General features: G+C 42.7%; 2 protein-coding genes across 7 annotated transcripts; both read left to right on the top strand.

Annotated features, from left to right (window-relative positions):
• The first annotated feature begins 530 nt into the window (after window positions 1–530).
• prickle3 (prickle homolog 3) lies at window positions 531–21,343 on the top strand. 6 transcript variants are annotated; one of them, XM_061770550.1, is made up of 11 exons: window positions 531–729; window positions 8,493–8,572; window positions 13,239–13,422; window positions 14,691–14,804; window positions 15,023–15,160; window positions 16,677–16,880; window positions 17,215–17,401; window positions 17,515–17,814; window positions 18,678–18,977; window positions 19,062–19,427; window positions 20,276–21,343. In XM_061770550.1, exons 1-11 carry the CDS (start codon window positions 688–690, stop codon window positions 20,692–20,694), a joined length of 2,334 nt encoding a protein of 777 aa, XP_061626534.1. In that variant the 5' UTR covers window positions 531–687; the 3' UTR covers window positions 20,695–21,343. The 6 variants fall into 6 exon arrangements, with proteins under 6 accessions (XP_061626534.1, XP_061626525.1, XP_061626569.1 ...); XM_061770541.1 differs by having other exon boundaries at window positions 8,490–8,572; XM_061770559.1 differs by having other exon boundaries at window positions 684–729; window positions 8,490–8,572; window positions 13,187–13,422.
• Window positions 21,344–24,104: 2,761 nt separating this feature from the next.
• On the top strand, window positions 24,105–27,385 carry fam110a (family with sequence similarity 110 member A). The gene is made up of 3 exons (XM_061770530.1): window positions 24,105–24,261; window positions 24,970–25,560; window positions 25,981–27,385. Exons 2-3 carry the CDS (start codon window positions 25,075–25,077, stop codon window positions 26,641–26,643), a joined length of 1,149 nt encoding a protein of 382 aa, XP_061626514.1. The 5' UTR covers window positions 24,105–24,261; window positions 24,970–25,074; the 3' UTR covers window positions 26,644–27,385.
• The last annotated feature ends 500 nt before the right edge of the window (window positions 27,386–27,885 follow it).

Here is a 27,885-nt window from a genome sequence, read left to right as displayed (position 1 = left end):
GTAACAAAGCTTTACTGCTGTGAGTTTTTTTTTTTTCTTTTTCTCGAAACAGTATCTGGAAATGTTGCTGTATGGAAGTTACAAAGACAAATTCAAGCTTTTGTTCCAAATGCTAATGAAGTGTGATAGTGTTTTGACGCGAGTGGCGGAAGTAAGTGTTGTGGAGGAGTACAGTCGTAGTACCTCTCGTGTCCGTAGGCCCCAACTGCTCACTGGTGCACAACTGCACACCTCCCTTTAAACAAGGTAAAGCTGGAGGTAACTCAAGTTAACATGAACGTCTCGTCTGCCGGTAATGAGAGGGTCAAATCTTCAAAATAAAAGTAACGGTCATGTCAAACGGACACTAATAACTCCATCAATACGTTCATTAAAAAAAATGAAATCTAAATTTCACAATTACATTGTTTCAGTGTGAATCGTTCATTCATTTGAGTTTTTTTTTTGCTTTAATATTAAACTTGTTCTGTCGTAGCTTTGACATTGAAAAGCAACAGGAAGTTGTTCTCCCTGAGCTACGTTAGGTTGTTAGTTACCGAAGTAGCTAAAGGCGGTGGAAGACTTCTTGGTAGTTTGGTAGCAACATCATAGAGTTTATCACACAGTCTGTAAATCAGACGTTCATGTCTCCCCCTTTTACTCGTTTGGCTGGACACTCGACTGTTTTCTTTAGCACACACCTCCGCCATGTTTCTGCGCGGGTCGAAAAAGCGACGATCCTACCGCTCGGTGAGTGTGATGCATGATTTACTTCTTCACCACAACTTGAATCACGGTTGAGAATTTATGATTTAAATTCGGCGTTTAAAGACTTTTCACCGCCCGTCGTCATTTGAAACTCGCCGTAAAGTCTCTCTAAACTTTCTCCCTCCGTCACCTGGTTTTTGTGCTATCTTATTGCATTGTCATTGTCTTTTTTTTTTTTTTTGAGGAACAAAACAACAAATCTTGTGTTGATTTGTCATACTTGGTACCAGAGAGTTCAGCATTCTTTGTGACTGTAGTCATTTTGGATGTTCAAGGTGAGGGGAGGGGCCATTGACGTCACAGCCGCCTACCTGAGCAGGTTGGGGGTCATGCAGATGAAACACCAACTTCTCATAATGTTTGTAAACGATAGGAGCCAGGGAACTTCCCAGTGATAGAAAGTGACTTCTTATTGACTTGAACTAAAAACAATGACGGAAACCTGTTGTCATTGTTTTATTATTAATTATACATACTTATTTGTGTCCCTCAAGGGGCAATTCAACTCCCACTCCGATTCATACTTGGTGTTGCACGCATGCTGGTGCGCAAGGAGAGATTTGGAGTGAAAGAGGAGTGCTGCTCCACTTGAGCTGGGGTGGTGGGGACAGTACCTTGCTCAAGGGCACCTCGACATGAGCCAGCAAGCAGATTAGCATCTCTCCAACAAGTAGTTACCAATTTTACATTTTTGCCCGTCGTGGGACTTGAACATCCAAAGCTTAAGTCCTTACAGACTAAGCTACTGCTGCCACACATGGCCCTTAGGGTTGAGTTTTTTTTCTCCATTAACTTTAACAAAAAAAAATTAAAAAAAAAAAAATAATCCAGAAAACTTGTTGATGAGTAGAACAAATGGAGAGGATGTAATCAAAAATTGGACAGAGAAAATTGCAAGACTGCATAAAGTGTAATTACCACTTCTAAAAAAGGCAGACTGGAGAGCAAACCTCTATCATTCACCGGGTTTGTGGAAGGCATTTTATCACGGGTATGTATTAAAGATTTGCTTGCGTTGTCTTTGACTAATTAAGCAAAATTAAAAAGTAGTGACAACATGGTATCAATTTAGGTGTTTAAGAGCACATCTGTTCTATTAATCCGAGCAACAAAAAGTAGGGGTGTCGCGAGCCGGTCTTTGAGAACAGAAATCGGTCCGATGTCAGCAAAAAAGAAAACTAGTATCGGATCAGACTGGATCCAAAATCTCCGATTTGACCACTCTTATACAAGCAGTCCATGGTCTGCTCCAGCGCTTCTAGCCAGGAGCGCCCAGATGGCATGCGGAGCTCACGTGATCACGACAACAGGTTGCTCAGGTGCTAACAAAGTCGCAAGGAGTAAGAGTCAATGTTGCCTGCTTTATTCAGTGGACGTTCATTGTAAACGCATAACAAAAAGAGTTACACCTATTGAATGTTCAAATACGTCACTGACCTTGTATCTTTCTTAGCGATTTTTGTGAACAAAAACTATCTCAAAGCTAACACACAATGAATGAAAAACACGAGCTAATGAAAATTAGCATCGAATTCGCGGCACTTATGTCTCTCTGGCATACATTCTTCAGATTCTGTGAAAAACGGGTTATAATCACAATATTCGATCGTGACTTCTACTTTCATTGTTACTGCAAGTGTATCTCATTGTGTGTAACACACTGCCCCTCAGAGGCCAAGATGTGCACAGCAGGAACAGCTATTTTCAATAATACCCCAATTGCATCAAGACGTTCAAAAGTGTATTTATTTGTATGTAATTGTTATTTTGCACTTTAAAAATATTATAAAGTATAGTATTTAGTAATTATTGAGATTATTTTTTATGGTTTTCTAATTAATTTTTCATTTCAAATATTCAAACGTACAATATGCTTATGTTTAAGTTAATTAGTGGTTATGTTGTTATGTTATTTGCCACGATTTCCCAATATAATTTGTATTTTATTTAATTGTAGTGGCGGCACGGTGGACGACTGGTTAGAGCGTCAGCCTCACAGTTCTGAGGACCCGGGTTCAATCCCCGGCCCCGCCTGTGTGGAATTTGCATGTTCTCCTCGTGCTTGCGTGGGTTTTCTCCGGGCACTCCGGTTTCCTCCCACATCCCAAAAACATGCATTAATTGGAGACTCTAAATTGCCCGTAGGTGTGACTGTGATGTGGTTGTTTGTTTGTATGTGCCCTGCGATTGGCTGGCAACCAGTTCAGGATGTACCCCGCCTCCTGCCCGATGACAGCTGGGATAGGCTCCAGCACGCCCGCGACCCTAGTGAGGAGAAGCGGCTCAGAAAATGGATGGATGGATGGATTTAATTGAATAAAGTAAATGCTTATTTTTAAAGTTATTTTATGTAACCCATTGGTTAATAATAAATGGGTCCGTTTTTCTCATACCTACTTTAGCAGATTTTATTTTATTTTTGTATTTTTCCCCTCTCTGAGTAATATCACTTCAGCAAGGCATTTCAAACATTCCATACTACAAAATGAGTAAAGTACTGTTTTTGAATAATAATTAATAAAACGATTTATCCGATTCATTGATGAATAAAAAAAAAAAAATTATTATTGAAATAATCGTTAGTTACAGCGCAGGATTAATAACTGTATTGTAATGAACAGTTAAATACAACTGAACTGTACTAAAAAAAATGCAGTGTGCTGGATTTAAAAAAATTAAAAAAAGTGTAATGTAATGATAATGTTCAAAATTTACAGTAATTCGGTGATTCTTTGCTTACCACTGGAGGGAGCCCACATACACTAGGGTCTTATCGTCCACCTCTACAACTGTTGGATAATGCTAGCTACTTCTCTGCCAACATAACGAGTGAGAAGGAGCAGAGCGTTTAGGCGGCATTTTAGGGCGTTACAGAAAGAATACAAAAATACGCTGATAGGTGTGATTTTCAAGTAATCGCGATAGTCTAGGGTCTATTGTAGATCCCAGTGGCGGGGCAGACGTGTTGCAGTGTCAGACGAACAGATGTGCAGTCTTGCGACATCTGGCACTGCAGCACACTTGGAATACATCCAGTCAGACTACAATTATACTGTTCCATAATGTTTACTGTTCAAATTCCACCAGATGACCTTTGACAAAGATTTTGTACTGCATCTTATTAACTCAGGGGTGTACAAAGGTTTTCTTCCAAGGGCCTCATTGACATTCTTCACCTTTTATTTATTTAGCATGTTAAAACCAATACTTTAGTGTAGGCAAAGATGGGCAAGGCGATTTTGTGTGTGTGTGTGTGTATATATATATATATATATATATATATATAATGTTTTTGAGAGGCTGGATGAGATTAATGGCATTTCCATTCATTTCAATGGGGAAAGTTAATTTGAGGTAGGAGTGTTTTGAGTTATGTGGTCACAGAAGGAATCCAACTCGTATTTCAAGGCACCACAATATTACGTTGCAGGCAACCCACACGGGCCATGTTAATTTTAGAATATGTTGTGGGCCACTCAAAAACAAAACAAAACAAAAAAAAAACTGGGCCGTAGTTTGGACAACCGTGCATTAAACTGTGCAAAGTGTGCCTAACTTACCTCATGATCAGATAGGTTTTAACCTTGATTTATCCAGGTAAGGCAATTGAGAACAGATTCTCATTTGCAGTGCCGATCTGGTATGACTAAGTCGACGTGCCCCTTTTCTGTAATTACCTGAATTAGTAGTATTTAAGCACTCTGGACACCTGTTCTCCACTGATGCACATGATGACTACACTCAAATATTAATGAGCAGCATCAATATTAAACGCAAAGGTCCTCCGTGTGGAAAAATTATCCCAGCGTAGCTCCAAGGCACCGATTTTGCATTTAGCTTTTTTTTTTTCCCTCCAACTTATTTAGTTTTTTAATATATTGTTGCAGCCCTTTATGTAACATTGCCATATTGCAAACGCATTCAAACACTGACCAGAAGCTGCTGTCAAATAGACTTTTAATCAAGCTAGACCTCGCTTAGATAAAAGCAGCACATACACATGCATACAGGTCACTGTGTTCCTTAAGGAGGAAAATGACAATACAAGGGTGTTCATATGGTGTCATTTCATCCGTTGACTCTCTGAATGGCAAGTCAGCAAAAAAAACCCACCAGTGTCCTGTTATCAACGCACGTCGGCTGCAATTTCCAAAGGTGTTTTGATCCCTCGGCTATTGACTCCCATTCCTGGTCGGAGTAATGCTGATTTCCAGTGTTGAATGTACAGGTGCTTTGTTTTGTGTGCCTCCCAGGCTCAGTTTGCATGTCAGCATCAGGAAATAACTGCTGTCACCAGTCCTTCATGGCTGTGTAGAAAACAAGAGCCTCGAGCAGAACAGATACATTGGAGTACGTTGTACTGTACATTGTTTGCTGCTGTTGTTGTTGATTTTTCCATCAGGCCAGTACACACAGAAACGGATAATAGAATAAAATATGATTTGAAGTTGCATTATGAGCCAACAGTATTCACAAGGCTATTGAAGATAGATAAACTGATGGAAGACGTACGAACAAGCGTGCGAACGAGCTAGTAAGCAAAAGATCGAGTGAGTGATTGAGAGAATGATCAAGCCATAGCACAAGCAAATGATAGAGCGAGCGAACGATCAAACGACTGAGTCATTGAGCGATAGATTGAGAGAGTGAGCGATTGATGTTTAAGCTTTGAAGGCCTGTTTGTCAACTCAACAAATTACTTGACTTCTATAAAGTACCATTTTACTGTCTGGCATTACAGTAAGTTAAAACCCTTTAAAAACCTATAGACTACAGATTTTTGCAATATAGCAGTAATTTCCGTAATACATATTTTCCACAAAAAAATCTGCAATGTACTACAGGAAGGTTATATGAGATTTCTTTGTATCAGTACGATACAGCACAGCTCTCCTTTCTCCCCTGCGACACTCAGTGTTACATTACAAATACAGTGGTGCCTTAACTTACGAGTTTTCCGAGATACAAGCCGTCACAGGGCGCAATTTTTGTCTTCAGATTCGAGCAAAAATCTGAGATACGATGCGCTTCAGACTCCCACCGCTATATGGCGCCAGCAAACCTATCTCGTGGCCACCATCAATTCACACTGGTTTCCTAGTAGTGGAAAGACAATATCAATTGGTGGCGCTAATACAGTGATAAGATGGGTTGCCAGCTGTCAATACTGTTCGGTGCCAATTACGTTGTTGGTTTTTTTTTAGTTTAAAAAAAAAACATTTGGGTGTTTTTTGGGGATGCTGGAATAGATTAATTGCATTTCCATTAATTTCTACGAGGAAATATTATTTTCTTTTGATGAATTGATGAACTGTTTTGAGATGCGAGCAAGGTCACAGAACAAATTAAACTAGTATCTCAAGGCAGTACTGTACACATGAAAACAGGATTGAGGTGAACAGCTGTTGAAATGTGACTGCAGTCCTATAAAGGAAGAAAAACAAGCAGGTACGTACAAGTATCCTGTCAAAACCACACCTTCATTTTGTTGCGTTACCTGTTGCGTTAAACTGTCTGCTTATAAGCACCGTGCATCTGTAATTACAGTGTGACAGTGTGTATTTCTGAAGAAGAGCAAACAAGTTTGTTGGCTTTCGGTGCGTTTACTTGCGTGCGTGTTTAGTCCATTCCAATTCCGAGGGGGAAAAACACCGATCAAAGTGCTTACAGTGCTTTTATGCGGTGTAGAATTAAATGAACAGAATGTAGTTATCGCTAGCAACTCTGCACACTGGAGATAGTGCCGTTCTAAAAGTAGAATCGGAGCAAAAGAAAGTGGCGGCATTACTGAGAGGGAAAGGGTGCAGCTCTCATCCTGTGCCTGCTTCCTTCCGGCCAGCTCCAAAACCAGAGGGCCTGGAGTCCACACATGCACACACACGCACACATTTTATTGGCCCATATGCTCTGTGTATGGGACTCTTTGTAAAACACACAATGAGCCTCATTCACAAACTGCGTTCACACAAATTTGTCTTATGTCGTGCATACGGATATTTGAGACACAAATCCGTGATCCATCAATCGGTTCTTACTTGAATGTGTTCTTACTCTGCAAACAAATGCGTCCGCACCAATAATAATGGATCAGCTGTGGAAGTCACACATCTATGACCCAAGTATTGAAACGACATTAATTTATTAAATATAAAAACAAAGTAACAATAATAATTAAAACCGGGAATTTGCTAATTAGTTTACGAAATGTCCGAAATAGTGGACACCACGCCGCCTATCATACACTTAAAACCTTGACTCTTCAATAGGAAACTTCAAAGTGTAAGATAAAACACTCATCTTCATTCGTTCATTGCAAGATACTGTGTTAAGAATTCCAAATAAATAATTACCTGAAAGTGACGGCTGAATGGCATCACCTTCACCCTCGTTCACATATGCCAGAGTTGAGTCGAGGTGCAACAATTAATGGACAGCTAATCGATTATCCAGTTAATTGACAACCGTTTTGATAATCGATTCATGGTTTAGAGACCTTGTTTAACTTGTCCAAGTCCTCGGAATTTCAGCCTCCCAACATATTCTCAGATTTCTGAAGTCCTCCGTGAAAGCAGACTGCTTATCTTTTGTGTTTAATCCAAATAAGACATTTGCAAACGTCTGATTTTACTTTGGAAAATAATGTTCGTCATTTTTGCTTATTTTCTGACATGTTACGGAGCAAACAGTAACTGAATCGTAATCAAGCCTGTGGATTTTCTGCACTTTCAATTTGAAATAATGTGCTGTTTTTAAATAAAGACATCAAAAGAATTTTTTTCTCAGATTAATTGAAATTAAAATAATCGTTAGTTGCAGCCGCCAGTCATTATAGCATCCAATCGCTAATCCTATGGCACGAGATCAGGTGGTCCTAATCCTCTTTTGATTTCCTCCTTTTTCTCTGCTCCGATATTCTTTTCTTTGCATCCACCTTAATATCAAACCATTTTTGTTTTTCACATGAGCCACTGTGCATTGACAGCATCTGTGATAGAGACCCAGGTATCTGTTCTGTTTGTAGACACTCCAGTGAAAACGCTTCGAAAGTGACGTGACCTCAATAACCGCGGTTGTGATATTTCTTGTTTGAATTTCGCTCACAAACTGATTTCCTTTATAGGGAAATTGGGGCGTGGTTTGTGCTCAAACCCCTCAATTCGAATCAATTCTGATTCACTAACACATGCACCTTGGTGAGAAAAAAAATTGGCTGGTGAACGTGTCATAAATCTGAAGGGGATTTGCGTATCCACTAAATTTGGGCTCAGAGTAAGAGCATTTCTTAACATGTATTAGTAAATGAGGCCCATTGTGTGTATTCTGCACAAGTGGAGTCCTGGATTTGATACATCAATTCCTCTGGAATATGCTTTAGAATGTTTGTGAAACTGTGAGTAATTACAGGATCAGAGCATTTAGTTTCCCCTGTGCTTGGTGTTTGACATAAGTACAGAGGTATAGGGTAATTATGCGTATTTTTGTTACTGCTGGGCTCAGGGATCATGTCTATGCCAGTTGGCATGATATGATTATGCAGAATTTCTATTCATACACGCCATTAAGTAATCTGTCTGCATTCTAAAGACAGCCCACTTTCCACCACAGTGTGTGCGGAAAACGCGACTGTGGGTCCTCTTCTCTGACGTGATGTTTTTTTGCGAGCCTGCCTGGCAAGCTTCATACGTCCAGAACTCGGTCTGCCTCTGGTCGGAAATGATGTGAGCTGACTTGTTGGTTTCCAGCAGGAGGAAGAAGACCCAGACAGAGGGCAGCCTTGCATGCGCTGTGGAGACCAGTGCCCCGGCTTCCGCGTCCATGGATGGAGGTATGATCTGAAGGAGCCACTGACACTGAATGTGACGCTGCCGTGCCGTCTTGGCAGGAAAAGTTGTTCTCACTCTGTCTGTTGACTTTTGGAGATCAGAGTTCCTACCTGTGCTTTTTGTTGATCGCATGAAGCTGCAGTTATCCTCTAGAGAGCGGCATGTCCCTTGTTTTTTTTTATGTTTAATATCTTTAGGGTTTGGACTTTAATGTTCTTTTTAAGTCATTCATTACAATCAAGAGGACAGTAGCAGCACACAAGAATCACCATCAAAGAATCAAACGTCTATGTACATATTTACAACATCAGGCATTGATTGAGCAGAATGAGAAGTCAATTTTGAGTGTTTTCTGAAAACAAGAAAAAAGATAACCAGTCCAGCTGCCCAAGAGCCCACAATTTTTAGCCAGCACATTGCCTTTTTCATATTGTGACAGTAAGTTAAAAATGACTTGGGAAATTGTGTTATTAGGCTAATGACATGCAATTGTGAATGGCAGACTGTACGTGACTAGATACTCTTCTGTCCAGCTGCATTTTCAATAAACATCAGAATAATTAACAAATTAAAATTAGACCGAGGGAGTATTTCGAACTCCCCTGTTGCACAGCAAAACTGTTCCAGCACAAAGGCATACAGATCCACCATTCTGCAAGGCCATGCAGCTGAACAGGACAGGTTGTAATAAATAAATGGCTTACAAATTATTTGATTCTGGGAAGAAAAAAAATGCACTGGAAGTGTGTATACATGCAGCCAAGACTCCTTGTAACTTCCACTAACTACCCAGGTTAAACTTAGCTCCTCCCTGACATACAAAGACGTTATTCTCTCCGTCAAGATGCATCACTTCAACAAACTTCCTCAAGACCAATTAATCAGGGCTTTGGCCCTATCTTGCTGCGGCATCTGTAAGAATTATAGAAAGAGCTCAAAAATGCCAATAGCTAAGAATAGGTTCCACGGGGGGAAAAAATAGAATAGGGCAATTTGTTTCTAGAAATTCCATCCAGCCATCCATTTTCTACCGCTTATCCGAGGTCGGGTCGCGGGGGCAGTAGCTTTAGCAGGGCCGCCTAGACTTCCCTCTCCCCAGCCACTTCATCTAGCTCTTCCGGGGGGATCCCGAGGCGTTCACAGGTCAGCCGAGAGGCGTAGTCTCTCCAGCGTGTCCTGGGTCGTCCCCGGGGTCTCCTCCCAGTGGGACGTGCCCGGAGCACCTCACCAGGGAGGCATCCGAATCAGATGCCCCAGCCACCTCACTGTTCCACAGCCAGGACGAAAACCACACTGCTCCTCCTGAATCTGAGATCTGACTTCCCGACAGACCCTCCTCTCCAGCACTCCTGAATAGACCTTACCAGGGAGGCTGAGGAGTGCGATCCCGCTGTAGTTGGAACACACCCTCTGGTCCCCTTTCTTAAAAAGGGGGACCACCACCCCAGACTGCCATTTTAAGAAATTGTTTGTACAAAAACATATTTGCCCTTTGCAGACCCTCCTCACATCTTTAAAACTTCAATGTATCAAGAAACCGTTGCTAAGAACACTCTTGTTTCATAATCATAGACATCATGAGTGCTATTAACGGCCAGAGGTACGACAATTGTCTTAATTTGGAAACAGAAGTACGCATAGCCATGTGATTACGGGTTGTTGTCCAGCAACGTGTTCCGTTAGCTCAAGATGTAGCAACAATTTGTGGTTACGTAGTAGCCGTGGCTATGGAGTTTGGTAATCAACTCGAACACACCTCTTGAAGGGGAAAGGTACAGCATAAGAAAAGGCAATGCTAATTTGGTGTCCACATTATGCCTATTTCTTGGCCGAAAATTGGCATTTTGCAGAACAACCCTGATGTAGAAAGCGTCTTTTTATGTCTTGGATTGAGGGGCGCAGCAAACATGAAGGTGATTGAATGACTGAACTGTATGGGGGTCAGCCTCTCAGACCTCAGAGGGTTGGGCCAATTGTATTTCTCGTCAATAGCTAATTAAGACTCTAATGGAGAAGATCATGCAAGCGAGGGCCAACTCAGCTGCTGCTGTCGGCTTATAGGAAAGTGATCCATCCTGCTCTCACCCGTCTTAAACTGAGGGCAGGAGGCAGATGCTGCTCTGGCCAGCAGCGAGCTAATCAAGTTACGTTTGACCCACAGGTCTCTGCCATGCCTCACAAGTCTTCACAGCCAGCATCACCATTATTCTCAGCCACACAGTGATTACTATGTCACAAATTTTGTGGCAGAGATGCCCATCTGTTTCTTCAGACCAGATCTAAGGAGGGTTTGATCTCAAACCTCGTTATAATCTTGGATATGTTCCAGACCTACTTGCTAATGGTGAAAAGCCCCAATTTAGAGAGACCCATATAGAATTTTTTTTTTTTTTTTTAAAATCATTTTACCTCTCCCACATGCTTCAAACACATTTAAAAAGGCCTGGCTGTGATGTCTCAGTCTGAACATTAGGGGCACCATGTCAAAGGTGTACATAGATAAGCGACAAAGACAAAGACGATGAAGAGTATGGGTCTTTTTTTCATAAAATAGATCAATATCTGTGAAGAGCCTTTCAAAAAACAAACTAAAAAATCAAAGTTATGTTTGACATTTCACCACGTACGATGTGTCGTCTTCCTCGGACACAAAGACAAAGCTGCACATTATGGCTCACATTTGTATGATGACTAACGGAAGGGAACCGTTACTTGTCCATCTGCAGTGAATCAGAAGCAGCAGTCTGAACTTCACCTGGCATCTTCGAAGGCAGCGTGACTAAGTGAAGCATGTAACATATGAGAATGTGCCAGCTTGCGCTGCGTTTTTAGCTTTTAAAGTCACGTCAGTGTGCACGTCACCCTGAGAACTGCGTATGTGTGTGTACTACTGTAATGTCTGACTTGTGTTCAGTGCCGCCAAAGTTTTTTGTTCCAGCCCGCTGTCAACAGTTTTGAATGCCATTAACAATTCATTTAATGGAGATGTGAAGTCATGGCATTGGATTATTCTGTCTCCTTTTCGCCCATTTGTCCGAAAAGCCACTGTGATGCAAACAGCATATACTACAGTGGTGCCTTGAGATACCGGTGACCCGTTTTTTTGAGATACGGGGGGGACCCAAGTTTAAGAACCACTGCCTTAAAGTGTATATTAAGGAGAAAGTATACATCCCAAATTTAAGACGGAGTTTTGTGTTGTTGATGTTGTGTGTGACGGTTGTGTACCAGGATAAAGCAGCTTTGTGCCAACTTGAGCACTAGTACCAGCTGGCAGCCTCTTTTCCAACAGAGATCTACATGCAATACTTTATGCCACATGGTCGCCCCCGCACACAACGTGATAACACCCCTCTGTCTGCCCACAAATGAGCCCACCCGGCGACAGATGTGGAGTCCAAGGACACAGCTGAGAGGGAGATTACGGCTCCCATCTTCTCCCCTCTAGTTTAGGCCACTGACCTCATTTTCCTCCTGTTTGTGATACAAATGACGGGGGCTTTCTGCCATTAATGCAAGTAGGATGTCAGTGGAAAAACAAGTCGTGATCGCCGCGCTTCAGTTTCGTCACTGATGGGATTAAAATCAAATTTAGTGGCTGTGTGTGAACGGTGTAAACACTAAACCAACCTTCTCTTGACTATCCACTGTTGCGCTGATGAATATCAGTTTAGGTGAGACACAGTGGGCGTTTTAGGAGATTATTCAGTTTGGCAATAATTATAAGTCGTGCAGTGATTTGTCATTCGGGAGATCCACACAAAAACAAAACAAAGCAAAAAACGATTTAAGTTTGTCATTCAGGAGATCCACCCAAAAAAAACGATTTAAAGTTGAGTGATCTTGAAGAAACTTTAGGTATTCCACCTTTGCAACTACACCAGCTTCCACTCTTCTGGAAAGACTTCCTACAAGATGTTGGGGTGTGTCTGCGATAGGGTTTGAACGACTTCAGATTTTCTGTAGTCGAAACTGAATTGATGACAGTCGAATTGATGTCGATTAATCGATGATGTCATTGATTTATTTTTATTTTTTTTTGGGGTGGGGGAATTGTAGAAGTCTTACATCAATCCAGTCATGACTATAATAAAAAAAATCTCTCGCTCTCTCTCTAATATATGTGTGTATGTATGTATGTATGTGTGTGTGTGTGTGTGTGTGTGTGTGCATGAATGAGCAACCCGACCAGCTCAAATGCCAGGTAGAAAAGAGCAACTACAAAAGGTTTAAGAAGGACATTCTGGGCATTTTCAGCCCCAATTATCTTGCAAACCCGATAATAAGACATCCACGATTATACAAAATAAAATAAAATTATGGAACGGGGCTTTTAAATATGGGTAATAAAATCAGTAGCCAAAATAAAATGTTTAAAAACAAAATGTTTGTAAAGATTAAATATAAATCTATTGTACTCAAAAGTTAAATACAACTGAACTGTACTTAACAAATATACTGTACAGGCAAAAGAAACTGCCACTGTAACATTATGCAGTTTGAACCTTAAGTTGAGTTATCCTTGCATAGACCACGAGAGGGACCACATGTACTACTACATAAGAATACGAATAGCACCGTGGGAAGTCAACTGTTGTTTTGACCGTTTACACCAGGGGGAGTCCACTAGTGATTTCATTGGCGATGATGTCCATACTGGTGTCACAGGAAGATCTGCGTTCACTGCAAGTGTGTGCGGGAGGAGCACGCCCTGCGTTCGATGCCGGGCCAGCTGGAGAAGATGATGACAAAGCTGGTGTCGGATTTCCAGAGGCACTCCATCTCCGACGACGACTCGGGCTGCGCCTCTGAGGAATACGCCTGGGTTCCGCCCGGCCTCAAGCCTGAGCAGGTGAGCCAACACTGTTCATCGGTAGCACTACTGCTCACTCGCTCTCAATCTCTCTATCACACTCTGACCCCTCATACCACAACACGAGGCACTGTTTCTGTTTGTTTGGGGGGTGGGGGTCACGTTTTAGAATGGCACTTTCTAGTAACTCGTTCACTGCCGGCTGTTTTCAAAGCAGAATTCCCCATTTTGCCAGTCGTTTCAGAGACTTTTTGACTGATCGTTGAAGACCCACAGAATATTGCGTTCTGTGACAATATAAGCAGTGAACCTACCAAAAGAAAGCGTAGATTCTCTTCTCTCAAGTTCGTTTATTCCTCTTGCCGTTCTTCAGTAATCAGCGGTAGAACATGGGTTGGTTGGACAAAAAGTGAAAACAAAAGAAGTGGGGGGAAAAAAAATGAGCTTTTTGTGAAAAGCAGCATGTCAAGTAGAACAGTGACTTGTGCTATTGTGACACCCCAAATTAAATGGGTCCAAACATATATATCCACGTAAAAAAAGAAAAATCCTCTTACACTATCAACTGTGACACATACTTGATTTATACCAAACTTATACATACTCTGTTCAAGTGTCAGGTGCTGAAACTTGTCATAATCTTTTTTTTGTTTTTGTTTTTTAAACAAAGAAAGAAAACACTGCATTGTATAATAGAAGTATAAAAACATAATAAAAGAGAATGTTAAAAAAACAAACTAAACTGGTTTTATAAATAGTAATTAAACCAAAATTCCTGCACACACTGCAGTATTTGTGTGTTTACGTGTGCCTTTGAAGGGCGTGGCCTAGTGAGTGACGTCAGGAGCGCTGACCCCAGCTCGGGTTGGTCATTTACCCCACGGTTTAATGCTAGGGCTTCTCCATGCTCCTTGCAAGTGTTTTCATTTTGTATTTGTGAATTTGACTGTTTCTCCCTTTCAGTAAACAACTGAGAATGCATCAGCGATTGTCGCGTTCCCTTTTTTTTTTTTTTTTTTCCTTCTCACTTCACTCGAGCGGCGGCGCATCTAAAACTTGCTCATGATTAAAATTTTGGCTCACAACACAAGGAAAAAAAAAAGTCATCCAAGCAACAGCGCACTACTCTAAAAACTCTTAAGTTGGGGCACTCTTACGTCAAGGTACCAAGTCAAGGTAACTATTTATAGACCCATTGCTTGTTGTGTCAATTATTTGAGCTTGATTAAATATCCTCTAAGATCTTTTTTTCTTTTTCATCTAGCCACCCCAATTTTTTTGTGTGAACATACCTCTCTGTGTTGCAGGTTTACCAGTATTTTAGCAGCTTGCCAGAGGACAGGGTCCCGTATGTGAACAGTGTGGGGGAACGTTACCGAATCAAACAGCTGCTGCACCAGCTTCCTGCACATGACAGTGAGGTAACATCAAAAGTAAAACTACTCACCCCACCATGAAGTCTCATTAAATTTTGCATGGCATTAGACATCATCTTTTGAGGCATATTTTTTTCAGAAAGGTATTGTTAATATATTGTTGTTTGACTTTCCAGGCGGTTTCACAATATAGACTATACAGTATATATTTCAGAATGGGAAAAATGCATCCAATTTCTTGTTGTGTACATGTCATCTCACAGCCGCACTACTGCAGCTCGCTAAACGAGAAGGAGAAGAGGGAGTTGCGTTTGTTCAGCCAGCAAAGGAAACGAGACAACGTAGGCCGAGGCGTGGTCAGACTGTTCCCCGTCACCATGACTGGCGCCATCTGCAAGCAGGTAGATGGGCATTTTAATTTTATGTTCATTCATACCCTCTTAAAGTAGTTGTACAGTGGAACCTTAGTTTACGTATGCCCAGTTTTTTTATGCGATTCGTTTTGTTTTTTTTTGTCCCAGTTTTCATCAATCCACTCCGTTTTCGTATGAAAAGAACACGACACGGTCACTTATTTCCTGAAATGTATGTGTCCTCACCCAAAGCATTTTGTCAGTTGTGTATAAAGGGTTAAACGGACAGCAAGGCGTACGTATTCCACAATACAAGCTTTTATTAACATACAAAATCAATATAAATGACGAGTGAAGTGTATAAATGAACCAGGAGGGAAAAGAGGGGAGCCCTTTTATGAGTTCTTATGTGAATTCTGTCCTGTTTCTCACATTTTCTTCATCAACTGGCCGCCACGCGGAACTTTGTCGAGTATAAAAAGGGTTTAACAAATGGCAAGGCGCATTCCATTATGCAAGATTTGATTAACAACTCAAGGCAGTAATGGCACTCTCGGTCTGCTTGGCAATATCGGTGTAACGCAAGTCAGACTTTCAAATTCGCAATAAGGTGGCTACTTTAACATCCATCCATCCATTTTTTGAGCCGCTTCTCCTCACAAGGGTCGCGGGAGTGCTGGAGCCTATCCCAGCTATCATCGGGCAGGAGGCGGGGTACACCCTGAACTGGTTGCCAGCCAATCGCAGGGCACAAAAAAAACAAACAACCATCCGCACTCACATTCACACCTACAGGGAAATTTAGAGTCTTCAATTAACCTAGCATGCATGTTTTTGGGATGTGGGAGGAAACCGGAGTGCCCGGAGAAAACCCACGCAGGCACGGGGAGAACATGCAAACTCCACACAAGCGGGGCCGGGGATTGAACCCCCGGTCCTCAGAACTGTGAGGCAAACGCTCGAACCAGTCGACCACCGCGCCGCTCTCTATGAAATAGAAATATGGAATTGGATTTGTATTATTTCCTAATTGCTTTGGATTTCCTACAATTTGCATTTAGTCAGACGTTCTGGAACAGATTATTCGTGGGGGGGGGGAAAAAATGATGTTCCACTGTATTCTGAATTTTCTTTCACAATTTAAACAGCTCCCAGTTGTTTATAACGTGACATGCTTCACAAGGATTTAGAATGATCTATTTTTAACAGCATATTTCCTGTTGCCCAAATCTCGCCATTATAGTTTTCCGAACAGATGAAGGCGCACACGACTAAAGAGAGGCGCATTGCTTTTTTTGTAAGCCGTATTTTTAACTTTGGCATTCCTAGTCTACAGATGGCAGAAAGGCCTCCTTTTTGGTTTGTTTTGACTGTTGGCAGCTATTTAAAAGTGTGACACCGACATCTCGTGTCAAATATTGTGATTACTTGCGATGAATAAATTGGAATGCCATATTAATTCATGTTTTTAATGATTTAGTTTAACTGGGGGGGACAAAAAAAAAACACCTGGAGGTTCCCATCTCTTCTGCCCCTTCGTCTCTGAGGAAAATGTGTTTTCCAGTGTGGCAGAAAGATCAGCGGCGGAGACATCGCGGTGTTTGCCAGCCGTGCGGGAAACGGCAGTTGTTGGCACCCTCAGTGTTTCCAGTGCACCTGCTGCAATGAGCTGCTGGTCGACCTGATTTACTTCTACCAGGACGGACGCATCTACTGCGGCCGGCATCACGCTGAGAGGCTCAAGCCCCGATGTCAGGCCTGTGACGAGGTGACTGCCGACTAGAGGCTGCAAAAGGGGTGGAAAGTTCCCAAAAGCTTTGAGCAAATTTCCAGGGGAAGTTAAGATGGGCAATTTGGGGAATATTCCATATTGGAAACTTCCCATGGGAATTAACTGGGGAATTTTTGTTCGCTCATAAGCAGACTTCCGTGCATAATAGTTGCATACTCTCTTTGTCCACGTGCAAGGGCATTACAGTACCATACCATGAAAGGAAAGTGTCTCCTTGAGTAACAGCCCGATTGCCTCTTATTTATTAAACCAAAGCCCGTTTCTGCCATCCACCTGATGCTATTTTTGTACTGTGGTCTGTCCATCCAAGATTATTTTCGCAGATGAATGCACAGAGGCAGAAGGAAGGTTCTGGCACATGAAGCACTTCAGCTGTTTTGAGTGTGAGGCAGCGCTGGGCGGTCAGCGTTACATCATGAGAGAGTGCCGTCCGTACTGCTGCTCCTGCTACGAGGCCCTGTATGCAGAGTACTGCGACACCTGCGGAGAACAGATAGGTACTAAAATGCCTCTAAAGATGAAATGCGGCACAGTGAACACTCGTCTATTTGTGTAAGCGAAAGCATTTTTTGTTTTGTTGTTGCTTCAAATAATTAGAATCGCATTGCAGGTATCGGCCAGAGCCAGATGACCTACGAGGGTCAACACTGGCACGCCGTGGAATTTTGTTTCTGTTGCGCCCGATGCCGACTGCCTCTGCTGGGTCGCCCCTTCCTGCCTCGACGGGGGCTCATCTTCTGCTCCCGGGCCTGTTCGCTCGGGGAGGACCCCGATAACTCGGACTCCTGCGACTCGGCCCTCCAGAGCCGACCTCCTCAGCGCAGACGCTGCGGGCCGGCCCAGCCGCACCAGCAACTGCAATGCGGTTCTCCGTTGCAACCAATAGATGGCGTCAACCCCCTTATAAGTAGTAAGTATTAAGTTTTAACTTCCAATATGGGAGCTTTATAAGGTAGGTTTTTCATTTCTTACGTTTTTGTTGTACTGCATGTTTAGAATGGCGGACGAGTGGTTAGCACAACTGCCTAACGGTTCGGAGTTTGGGGATTCGAAACCAAGGCTTCCCGTGTGGAATTTGCGTGTTTGCCAGTGCTTGCGTGGGTTTTTTCCGGGTACTCCAGCTTCCTCCCACATTCCAACAACATGCATGTTAGCATCACCAGTCCAGGGTGTACATCGCCTCTCGCCCAAAGTCAACTGAGATGGGCTACTGAAGCGTGGAAGACTCGGTCTTTGAGATTAAACTAGGGATGCAGCGATACTGCCCGTGTGGACCGTACTCGTACTCGGCACTTCCAGTGAAGAGAAGTACGCCATGGCATAATAAAATATCACTTCAGTTACCACTTCGTGGTATTCTCAAGAAGCAGTCTCATATTTCTCAATGTTGTAGTTAATACACAAAGGTAAGATGGCATCCATAATATTCCTACTTGTTTATGTCCCTACGTCTCTTCTTTGTCTCATATTTACGCTTTGTACTCCTTTTTACATAGTGTTCAGACTGAGACACCACATAACTGACATGCCGTGTGTGGCAGGCTACATTTAGTGAAATGTGCAGTTGGATGATAAAATGTCAGTAATGACGAGTTGTTTTTGAACAATATTTGGTTAAAATAAGACTTTTTTTTTCCCCCCCTCCCATCACAATTGCCAGACCTAATTGGCATCATCAATTATCGGTACTCGATATCGACGATTACAGAAAGTACTCGCTGCATCCCTAGTGAAAACGGTTCAAATTCTCACCTTGTCCACATTGTTCTCTAGGTGTGAACTCTTCGACTCCAATTGAAAAAGGCGTTTCTTCCTCTGGTGGTGTTCCTCATCCAAGAGGCTCCTCCTATTCACCTCTCCCCCACATTCATCGGGGGAATGGCCTCGGGCCCTCTTGGCCCTGCAACCTTCCACATTATACTTTATTACCAGAGGACGGTGGCATCAAACCACCTGGTGATGCCCTTTTAAATGGGCATTCGAGACATCCTCCCACTAGTCTGTGTTCAAGAGGAACCTCGACCGGTCAAGACTGTAGGAACTGGGTGGAAAAGACCAATCATATCATGAAAGGTGATCATCGTCGAGCGCATCACGTAAAAACATGCCGTCAACTGCAAATGGTTGTTTTAAGCCTCATCTTATTTTCTCATCCAGACTCTCTCCAGACAAATACGGCGTCACACGCCAACATGTCACCTGAACCGCCTCCCCTCCCACCTCCGCTTCCCATCAAGTCTCGAGATCTCATACTGCAGGATTCAGCCCCTCTGAACACCCAGCAGCCAGAGGACAGCCCCTCCCATTCGCCTCCCCCGACGTCTCGAAGTGGGACAGCGAGGGTCAGCTTCAGAGAACCCATCAGCAGCAGCTACTCCGTCGATGAGGCGGAGGAGGGAGACGAGCGCGAAGAGGAGCCGCAAGATAATGACGACAGCCCTCCGGATGAAGACGAGGTGGAAGGAGGGTTCGGAAGCGGGCTGGATCTGCAGAAAGGCATCCCGCCACAGATGGATCTGCTAGGTAAGAAGAGCACAGTGAGCCCCCCCATTTATCGCGGGGGATACGATCCAGACTCCCTCGCGATAGGTGAAAATCTCCGATACAAGGAGACCTTATAAAAATATATATATTTTGAATAGTTTTGCAGGGAATGGGGACCTTTTTTTGCTGCTGCTTCTTGCTTCTGAATCACACTGAATGTATTCCAGTTGACCTCAATGCTTCCCAGCATGTGGGAAGCGTAATGTTACTGTATATTTCTCAGATATATGTAATACTTTTTTTTTTTTTTTTTTTCCCACAACATATCTTCATTCCCTGCAAATTCCCCCCCCCCCCCCCCCCTTGTGATACATTATCAAAAACGGATATTGTATATACAGTAATTGACAGTGAAAAGTGCATGCTTTTGTGCCGAAGTACAGTACAATATATTTCCGTCTGTACTAGTCTTAAGTAAAGGAGTTGAATGAGTATTTCTACGTTTACTAGTCTTTTTTTGCGCTAGTAGTATATTCATCACTATTTGATTTGTAAATGGTTATCTGCTAGTTGTAATTCATTTTAATCTTTTGTTTTTTATGACACATTACTTATTGTGACCCTTTTTTATTGTTGCGCCTGACAAATAACCCATATTTAAAAAAATTCAACACTAAAACTAATAAAAAGTAACCTAAAATGAAGCATTTAAAAAAAAAAAAACAGCAACAACAAACAATTCTGCTCTAAAAACTAAAGCTAACTGGATTTGAAAAACAAAAGTCAAAGTGAAATCCAATCCAACTATAATGAAAAATCCAAAACTGTTATAACCCTTACCAAATACTTTTGCCACCAATAATACTAATTTTTGTCTGCATAACCAGATGGATCCTCTTACCACCAACACAGTCTGCGGCGAGGCTGGGCTCGTTGCCACCTTTCATCTGACCCCGGCCTCCCCCCGACCTCGGGAGGTCGCTCGCGGGCCGAACGCCCTCGACCGGACACCGCGGACAGTCGAGGCGAGACGGACAGAGACGCCTGCTCGCTGGTCCTGCAGCCGGGCCGCCGGCGCGAGCACGAAGACTCGTGTTCCACGTGCTCCTCTTCGTCGGACTCTGAGCGAGAGGGCTACTTCCTCGGACAGCCCATTCCTCTGCCGCCACAGCTGCAAAAACACCAAGAAGAAAAAAATGTAGAAGTAGAGGAGCCGGCTCGGCGGGGACTCAGGGACAGTTTCAGGCGCAGACGTACTCACAGTCTCGGCGCTAAGGACAAAGATAAAAACTGCTCGGTCTCTTGACCCAAACAATGGAAACGTCAGAATGTCTAGGAACGATCATGTGTGGACTCATGATTTCATGACTAAAAGAGGTTGGGGATTCGAATGCGGCCTGGATGTTTGCATGTTTGCCAGAGCTTCCTCCCACTTTCCAAAACATGCGCATTAGTTTCATTTTTAGCGAACCGCTGTCAGGCGGAATCCTCACATCTCCAAAATGACTTCTTTACCCATTACAGTGACCAATATTACTATCATATACAGTTGTGCACCAACATCAACACAACACCACCCCAAAATCGTGTTCAATTGCCAACTGAATATGCTTAAAACAAGCTTATGAAAATATAATCAACCAGACAAAAAGCCTTTAATGCTTCACAAACGCAAACAACTGTGGTTACATCTTCTTCCCGAACAATTTTTTCAAAGGTCTTAAAACTGACTAAACAGTTTAGTATGTGGTTAATGAATCTGTACGCAACCTAGCTGCGTGACTCGCCATTTTCTTCCCCACCGAAGCATTACAGCATCATTAACAAACCACGCTGACTCAAATGTATCAAACCTAACGATTCTCTTCTCTAAAAACTATCCAGACTTTCCATCTTCAGGCGACATAATGCTGCCCAGCTCCAATTCAAGTGTTCAAAAGAGTTACTAGATATGTTCTCAACACTTTAAGTTGGTCAATAATGTGCAATGTGTGTGGGGAGTCTGGGACACACCAATAGTATTGGTTTACAAAGAAATGTGAAATTGACCATATTTTGGACATAGGAGGTTTCTGCCCGACAGCGACAATATGCTAAAATTCACACTTGTCTGTATTGTACTACATACTTTCTACATTTGGTGGCAAGGCAGGAAGCAAAGAAGAAATTCCTTCGCATCTCTCACTTTTTTGTTTCCCACCAATCACACAACACAAAAATAATAACATTTTTATAACAGCCTTGTGAATAAAAAAAAAAAAAATTCAGTTAATAATTGCAAATATAATAATATAAAAAACAGCCTGGTGATGAGGCTAAATGTCAATGATTTTTTTTCCCCCCCAAATTTTAGGGTGGCCAGTAGCCCTGTAACCCACTCGAATAAATGTGGCCCTGTACTAAGCAGCAGAATCCCATTTCCGCATTCAGAACCAAAACAAGAGCAATCTGTACTAAGGTTGACGTTGACAGAAAGCGGTACAGGCCATCGCGATTCACGCTATATGTGCATTGCGATTGGCTGCTGCCCAGTCCAGGGTGTACCCTGCCTCTCACCCCAAAGTCAGCTGGAATAGGTTCCAGCTCACTAATGAGGATCAGCACTATAGAAATGGATAGAGAATAATTACTGACTAATTATGAATTTAGTTTTGCATGACACTTAAAGCCCTGATTTGAGATTAAAATATTTTTTTTGTTTTTGTTTGATTTTTAGACTATTTCATTTTCCATGTTAAATGTGGACAATCCTGAGTCACCTTGCAGGGGAATGTTACTTAATTTCACCACTTAAGTTGTTACGAATGTGCATTTATTGACCAGTCCTTATCAAAGGCATATTACATACAGATCTGGGAAAAAATTAAGAGACCACTGCAAAATTTTCAGTTTCTCTGATTTTGCTATTTATAGGTACAGCACATTTTTATGTAATGTGAAAATTGTATTCAATAAACTACTAACAATATAATTCCCAAATTCCAAATACAAATATTGTAGAGAATTTATTTGCAGGAAATGAAAAATGGTCAAAATGCCCAAAAAAATGCTGTTTTTTTTTTCTTGGTCTCTTTTTCTTTCCCCAGAGCTGTATATTTCAGGATTAATTAATTTATTATTAGTGCCATTATTATGCACAGTCAATAAGAATATATTATGTCTGTGCTAACTCTCAATATGCAATTTAAAATGGACCTAATGTAAAAAAAATAATAATAATAATCAATCAAAGTAACGTGCAGTATTCAATGTGTATATTTGCATAGTTAAACCACTGTTTAAGTTTTTTTTTTTTTTTACTGTTTTTTTTTTTTTACTGTTACATTTTTTATGTAAGTTTAGTGACTATGATTTTTATGGTTGCAATAAATGTGTCCTGGGGTGTGCATAATGGGTTTGACTTATTGTCTACCACCCAAAACATGATTGAAAAACACAAAAATTGCATGGTCAGGTGTCTCATTTAAAATATACACCGTTTGATTTTACTCTCCTTCCTTGAGTTTGAATGTTGGCCAGAACACCTGCAGAAAAAAAAAAACAATTGTCGTCATTCATCTCACCATGATGTTGATTATTTAAACCATAAATTTATATACATTAAAAGCAATAACACAGCTCTTTATGTGAGAGCTGGAACAAATACAATAAAATATAAATTAATGTATCCTTTTAAGTAGCCTAACTAGAGAATGCAATTTTTATAAAATTTATTTGTTTTAAAAAAAGTGTGAATTCTCAAAAGCTGATGCTCAACTGAAATACTGAGGAATTAATAGTAGAATGTGAAGTGAAATTAGAATGGCTTGAATCGGTCAAGAAATGTGGAAGGAGGAGCAAAATCCTGTTTGTAAAATATCTCTTAATTTGGAATTTTATTATTGTGTGGGAGTTTGGGGAAGGTGACAAGTAATTACCAAGATTTACTGAATGAGCACAGGAGTTTGAATGATTTGGGGAAAAAAGTGTGGACTGAGGATGTAAAAAAAAAATATATATATATCTCTTAATTTGGGAATTGCAAAAAAATACCTGAATCTCCGGAATTTTGCAAATGTTCGGAAGGATCAACGATGTGGAAGTATGACAGTACAATGGCTTGAAAGATAAGGAACTTTTTTGTTGAATGTTTTTTTTTCCTAGTGGGAAAAAGTGCAATTGTGGGAAAACTGGGTATTCTTCTAATGTAAAAGTATACTACCTCGATTTTATTTGGTGAATACTTGAAAGTTTGAATGGTTGGAATCGGTTTAGAAAATGTGGAAGAACAGAATAAAAAGAAGAATTTTGTACAGTAACAAAGTATTTGTTCCCACCACTGCACATTGACAGCAGAACTGCCGACTTCTTTTGTAGCCCATCTATGGCACAGTTATGGATCTGTGCCATCACAGTTTCAATTTGAATTACTAACGCTGAATTATTATGTTTTACCATCAGAAAATACAATGCTGAATTTTAAGATGGATTGAAGCTGAATGGTAAACTGATTTTCTTTATGCAAAACCAAAAAAAAAAGGGGGGGGGGGGATAAGTTTGGTGTTTAAAATAATTCAACGTGGCACAGCTACTTTGTACTTCCATTATAAAATAACCAAGGCACTCAAGGATAAGTACTACAGTACTGTACTCCAGGTGTGCAGTATATTGATTAATCTCGGTAATTTCAGCCAATGCGCTTCTTTTCCGGGTTCTATTTGGAACGGACCAATAGGAAAGAGCGTGGGCGGTGCCTAACCCAGCCCGCTTGAGTTGTCGCACAGGTTTGACGGCTGCCCCAAATGCTTTATCATTATCTCGTCGCTAGGTTCAGCCGCGACAGCTCACAGAACCACAACTCGAAAAACGAACCTACAGCATTCTTCATCTCCAGGTGAGTACCCGCTTCTTACTTCTCGAACTCTCTCAGTCATTTTGTTGTTGTTTTCCGCGTTGAAAGAGTGGTTGAGTTGCCGGGAGGGCAAGTCCGCTCAGGCCCTTGAGTCTACATCCATGTGGGACATTTTTTTTAATTCGGTTTTTTTTTTTTAATCCTCTCTTGTTTACATGTCTTTATGTGAGGCTTTGTCCCTTGTGTTTGCTTTCTTTCGTTTGTCTCTTGACGTGGAAACGCGGACGACTTAAGCCGTGCGTCATACCCTGAGGAGATAACATTGTTTGAGTTGAAACGTCGAGGTGGATGTCGAGGGGGGCGAGCAGTGGATTGGACTTGGTGAAGTCGAGCAGCTCCGGCGTGGCAACAATGTGCAGAATGTGAATTAGTATTTGAAGCGCGCGCAGCGGCGCAAGTTGGGGCAAAGAAGGGATGATACATTCCCTAGGAATGGTGCAGAAGTGGCCATTGTTGATAACTATTGGGCGAAATCAATTATTATTAACATAATTCAAGGTAATGTGAGCAAATGAGTTTTTGTTTAGAAGTATGCATCGAACTGGTAGCCCTTTGTATTAATCAATACCCAAGATGTAGCTCGCAGTTTTGAAAAGGTTGGTGACCCCTGGTCTAGGCTATCAGTATTTTCCATCTGTTCGCCCACTGCTAGTTTTCAGCTACGGGTCTCATTTGGTCTGTCTTTCACAGGTCATCAACGGAGCATTGCTGACAATGAACCAGTCCAACAAAAAGAGGAAAATCTCACTCGTCCTATAGAGCCACTTCCAGCTATAATCAGCAAGCAGAAAGAAAATGTCGGTGGAGGCCATCCAGCGGTCGTCGAAGCAGCCGGCGAGGCCCGCCCTTTCCGCGACGTTCCCTCGCCTGCGGCCCAAGGGCCCAGCGGGTCCTGACTTCTATCGGCAAAGTCCGCCCACGGCCAGCAGGCCCAAGCAAAGCGCCGTGGAGAGGCTGGAAGCGGACAAGGCGAAGTACGTCAAGAGCCAGGTGGCGCTGTCCAAGCGGCAGCCGGTCAGGCCTCCCGACGTGCGGAAGCCTCTGCTCAGCCCGGGCGCCACCGCTCTCAGGCCTGCCAAGAAGACACCCGGCCAGCCGAAGAGCAAGCAGGAGGCAGTGCAGCTGGACCTGCAGCATCTGAGCAGTCTGATCAGTGACGTGAGCGACGTGCCCGGTACGACTGCGTGTGCAGAGTCCACTGAATCCTCCTCTTTGCTGACTCCGGAGAAAAAGGACGCGCCGGATCCACTCTCCCGTCTTCACTGCGCCAGTCCCACCAAGGTAACTCAACTCGGCTTGATTTATGTGGCACTTTCACGACGACCGTGGCTGTCAAAGTGCTGTACATAAAAACAATAATCCAATTCCATAATACAATCATAAATAAATCCCAAAAATCGAATTTAAAAAAATACAGTACAAGTGCTCCCTTTACATTGGCATGTAGCATGCAGGAGGTGCAGTGTTTTATTCCGTCTTATTGCACGTTGTTTGAAAGCTGTTAGTAGATGAGAGCGAGAGGGAGAAGCAAGATTGAAGTCTCCAACGACCATTGTGGGGTGATTTTTAGCTCCTCGTGGTTTGTAGCTCCTCGCAGTTCTAGCATCGTAGACGAGCAGCAAACGTCTAACAAGCAGCAGCAAGCAACATTAGCAGAGCTTTTGTAACAGGCTGCCAACTCACCGGCACCTCTTCTACCAGGTGAGACTGAAAGCGCCCTGGGTAGAGAGTCCGGGATCTCCGACGTCGGGAACGGTGCGCCGAGTGGACGTCATACCGCAAGCCAGCCGCGTGAGGACTCCTCGTAGGCCGCCGCTGTTCATCCGCCAACCGCTTCAGCCGCTCCCTCTACATGCCCAGTTTCCCCTCCGCCCGGGTACCTCGCACCACCTCCTCCGCACAAAGGCCACTCCGTCTCCTCTGAAACCCGTCGCCGCTCCGCCTAAACCGGACAACCCTCTTGCCTCCCCGATTCCCGTCTTCCCCGTTTTCCCCCCTCCCTCCCCGGCCATAACCCGTCTATCCGGCTCCCCCCGCAGCAGGAAACGTCCATCTCTGACCCGCTCCAAATCAGACATGAGTGAGCAATTGTCTCGAGCCGGGACGGAGCTGGAACGCTTCTTCAACCTGTGCGGTTTGGACCCCGCGGACCTGCAGGAGTTTCCCGGGTCCGCTTCTGACATCGTGTCTCTGGCCCGCTTCCGCAGCGTCAGCGCTCCGGGGTCGGAGTGCGCCAGTTCTGGCGGGCAGGACGAAGACTGTGGCGACGAAGAGGCAGAAGAGCGTGTTCCCTACGGCGTCTCTGTCATTGAGAGGAACGCCAGGGTGATCAAATGGCTTTATGGGGTACGTCAGGCAAAGTGAGTGCATCGGATGACCGTTGGGCTGGCAAAGGTGTGTAAAGTTTCCGGCAAATGTCCATGTGGAATGTTGGAAGAGTTTCTGTGGAGATTTACTGGGCACGGTGGACCTGCATCCGCTTTATAGTTCCACATTCCAACACATGCATGTTAGCTTCATAAAGACTCTAATTCGGTGGTGTCCAAACTGCAGCCTGACGGGTGAAAATGAATCCGTGTGCCACTTACCTTCGTGGCTGACCGCTTCCTTCTGCACCGAAGCAATACAGCTGTCCGTATTTAACAAATCAGGCTTACTCAAATGTAGCTGACGTAACTACTTTCACTCGTTATTGTCTTAAAGAGAAGAAAAAAAAATCCAGACTTCCAATCTTGAGGCAACGTATGCTAATTATTCTACATCAAGCTTGTGAAGGGGATCAAATGCTTTCACATTGTCGTGTGATTTTGTTGTTGTCGCAAAGCTCAATTTATTGTGGTGTGTGTGTGGATGGATGACAAGCTATCAGCTGTGACCGTTTATTTATAGAAGTGTAATTTACTGATGGCTTATTTGGACAATGGTGCCCTAAATGGACAACTGAAAATGTTTTGTTGTTTTTTTTTTTTTGTTTTTTTTTTAAATCTGATCAATCATGGGATTGTTCAATTATTTAATCCTGTAAAAGCCTCCTAAATCCAAAACATTTGTGTATCACTGTCGAGTTTTAGAATGGCAAATAAAGTCTCACTCTGAATGGAAAAAGCGAGACGTTTAATTTTTTTTTAAGGTGCGAAACAACATCCGTTGTGGTTTGGAATAATTCTTGAAATATGCAGTCGAAAAAAATATATATATTAGAGCACCCTCGATCATGTTAATGCCTAAAGATGCACAGTATTTTGTGAAGAGTATGCTTAATTGTGCAAACTACAATTTAAAGGGTTGAAAAATAAGAGAATCGGGTGTTTTATACTAATGACAAGAACTGACATTAGTTAATGTTATGCAGTTAAAGCAGCAATAAACAACAAATCCAACAAGCCCTGAGGGTTAACCCACACGGGGTCATTGTGGGGCTTTTCCTTTCCATGACAACGAGGCGCTCTAAAGCGGCCATGCCAGCCCGAAGCCCCAGTTCACACGCTGGCTGTCAAATCACGGCCCCCATCAGTCTTCCGCCTTGCTCTCCGTGACGTGCGCGCGATCACAGCCGACAACAAGGCACTCTAAAGAGGCCGCGCTAGTGGACTATCTATCATTTTA

This window comes from Phyllopteryx taeniolatus, chromosome 1 (genome assembly GCF_024500385.1).
Source record: "Phyllopteryx taeniolatus isolate TA_2022b chromosome 1, UOR_Ptae_1.2, whole genome shotgun sequence".
Classification (NCBI taxonomy): domain Eukaryota; kingdom Metazoa; phylum Chordata; class Actinopteri; order Syngnathiformes; family Syngnathidae; genus Phyllopteryx; species Phyllopteryx taeniolatus.
This window is presented reverse-complemented; position numbering and strand designations above follow the sequence as displayed.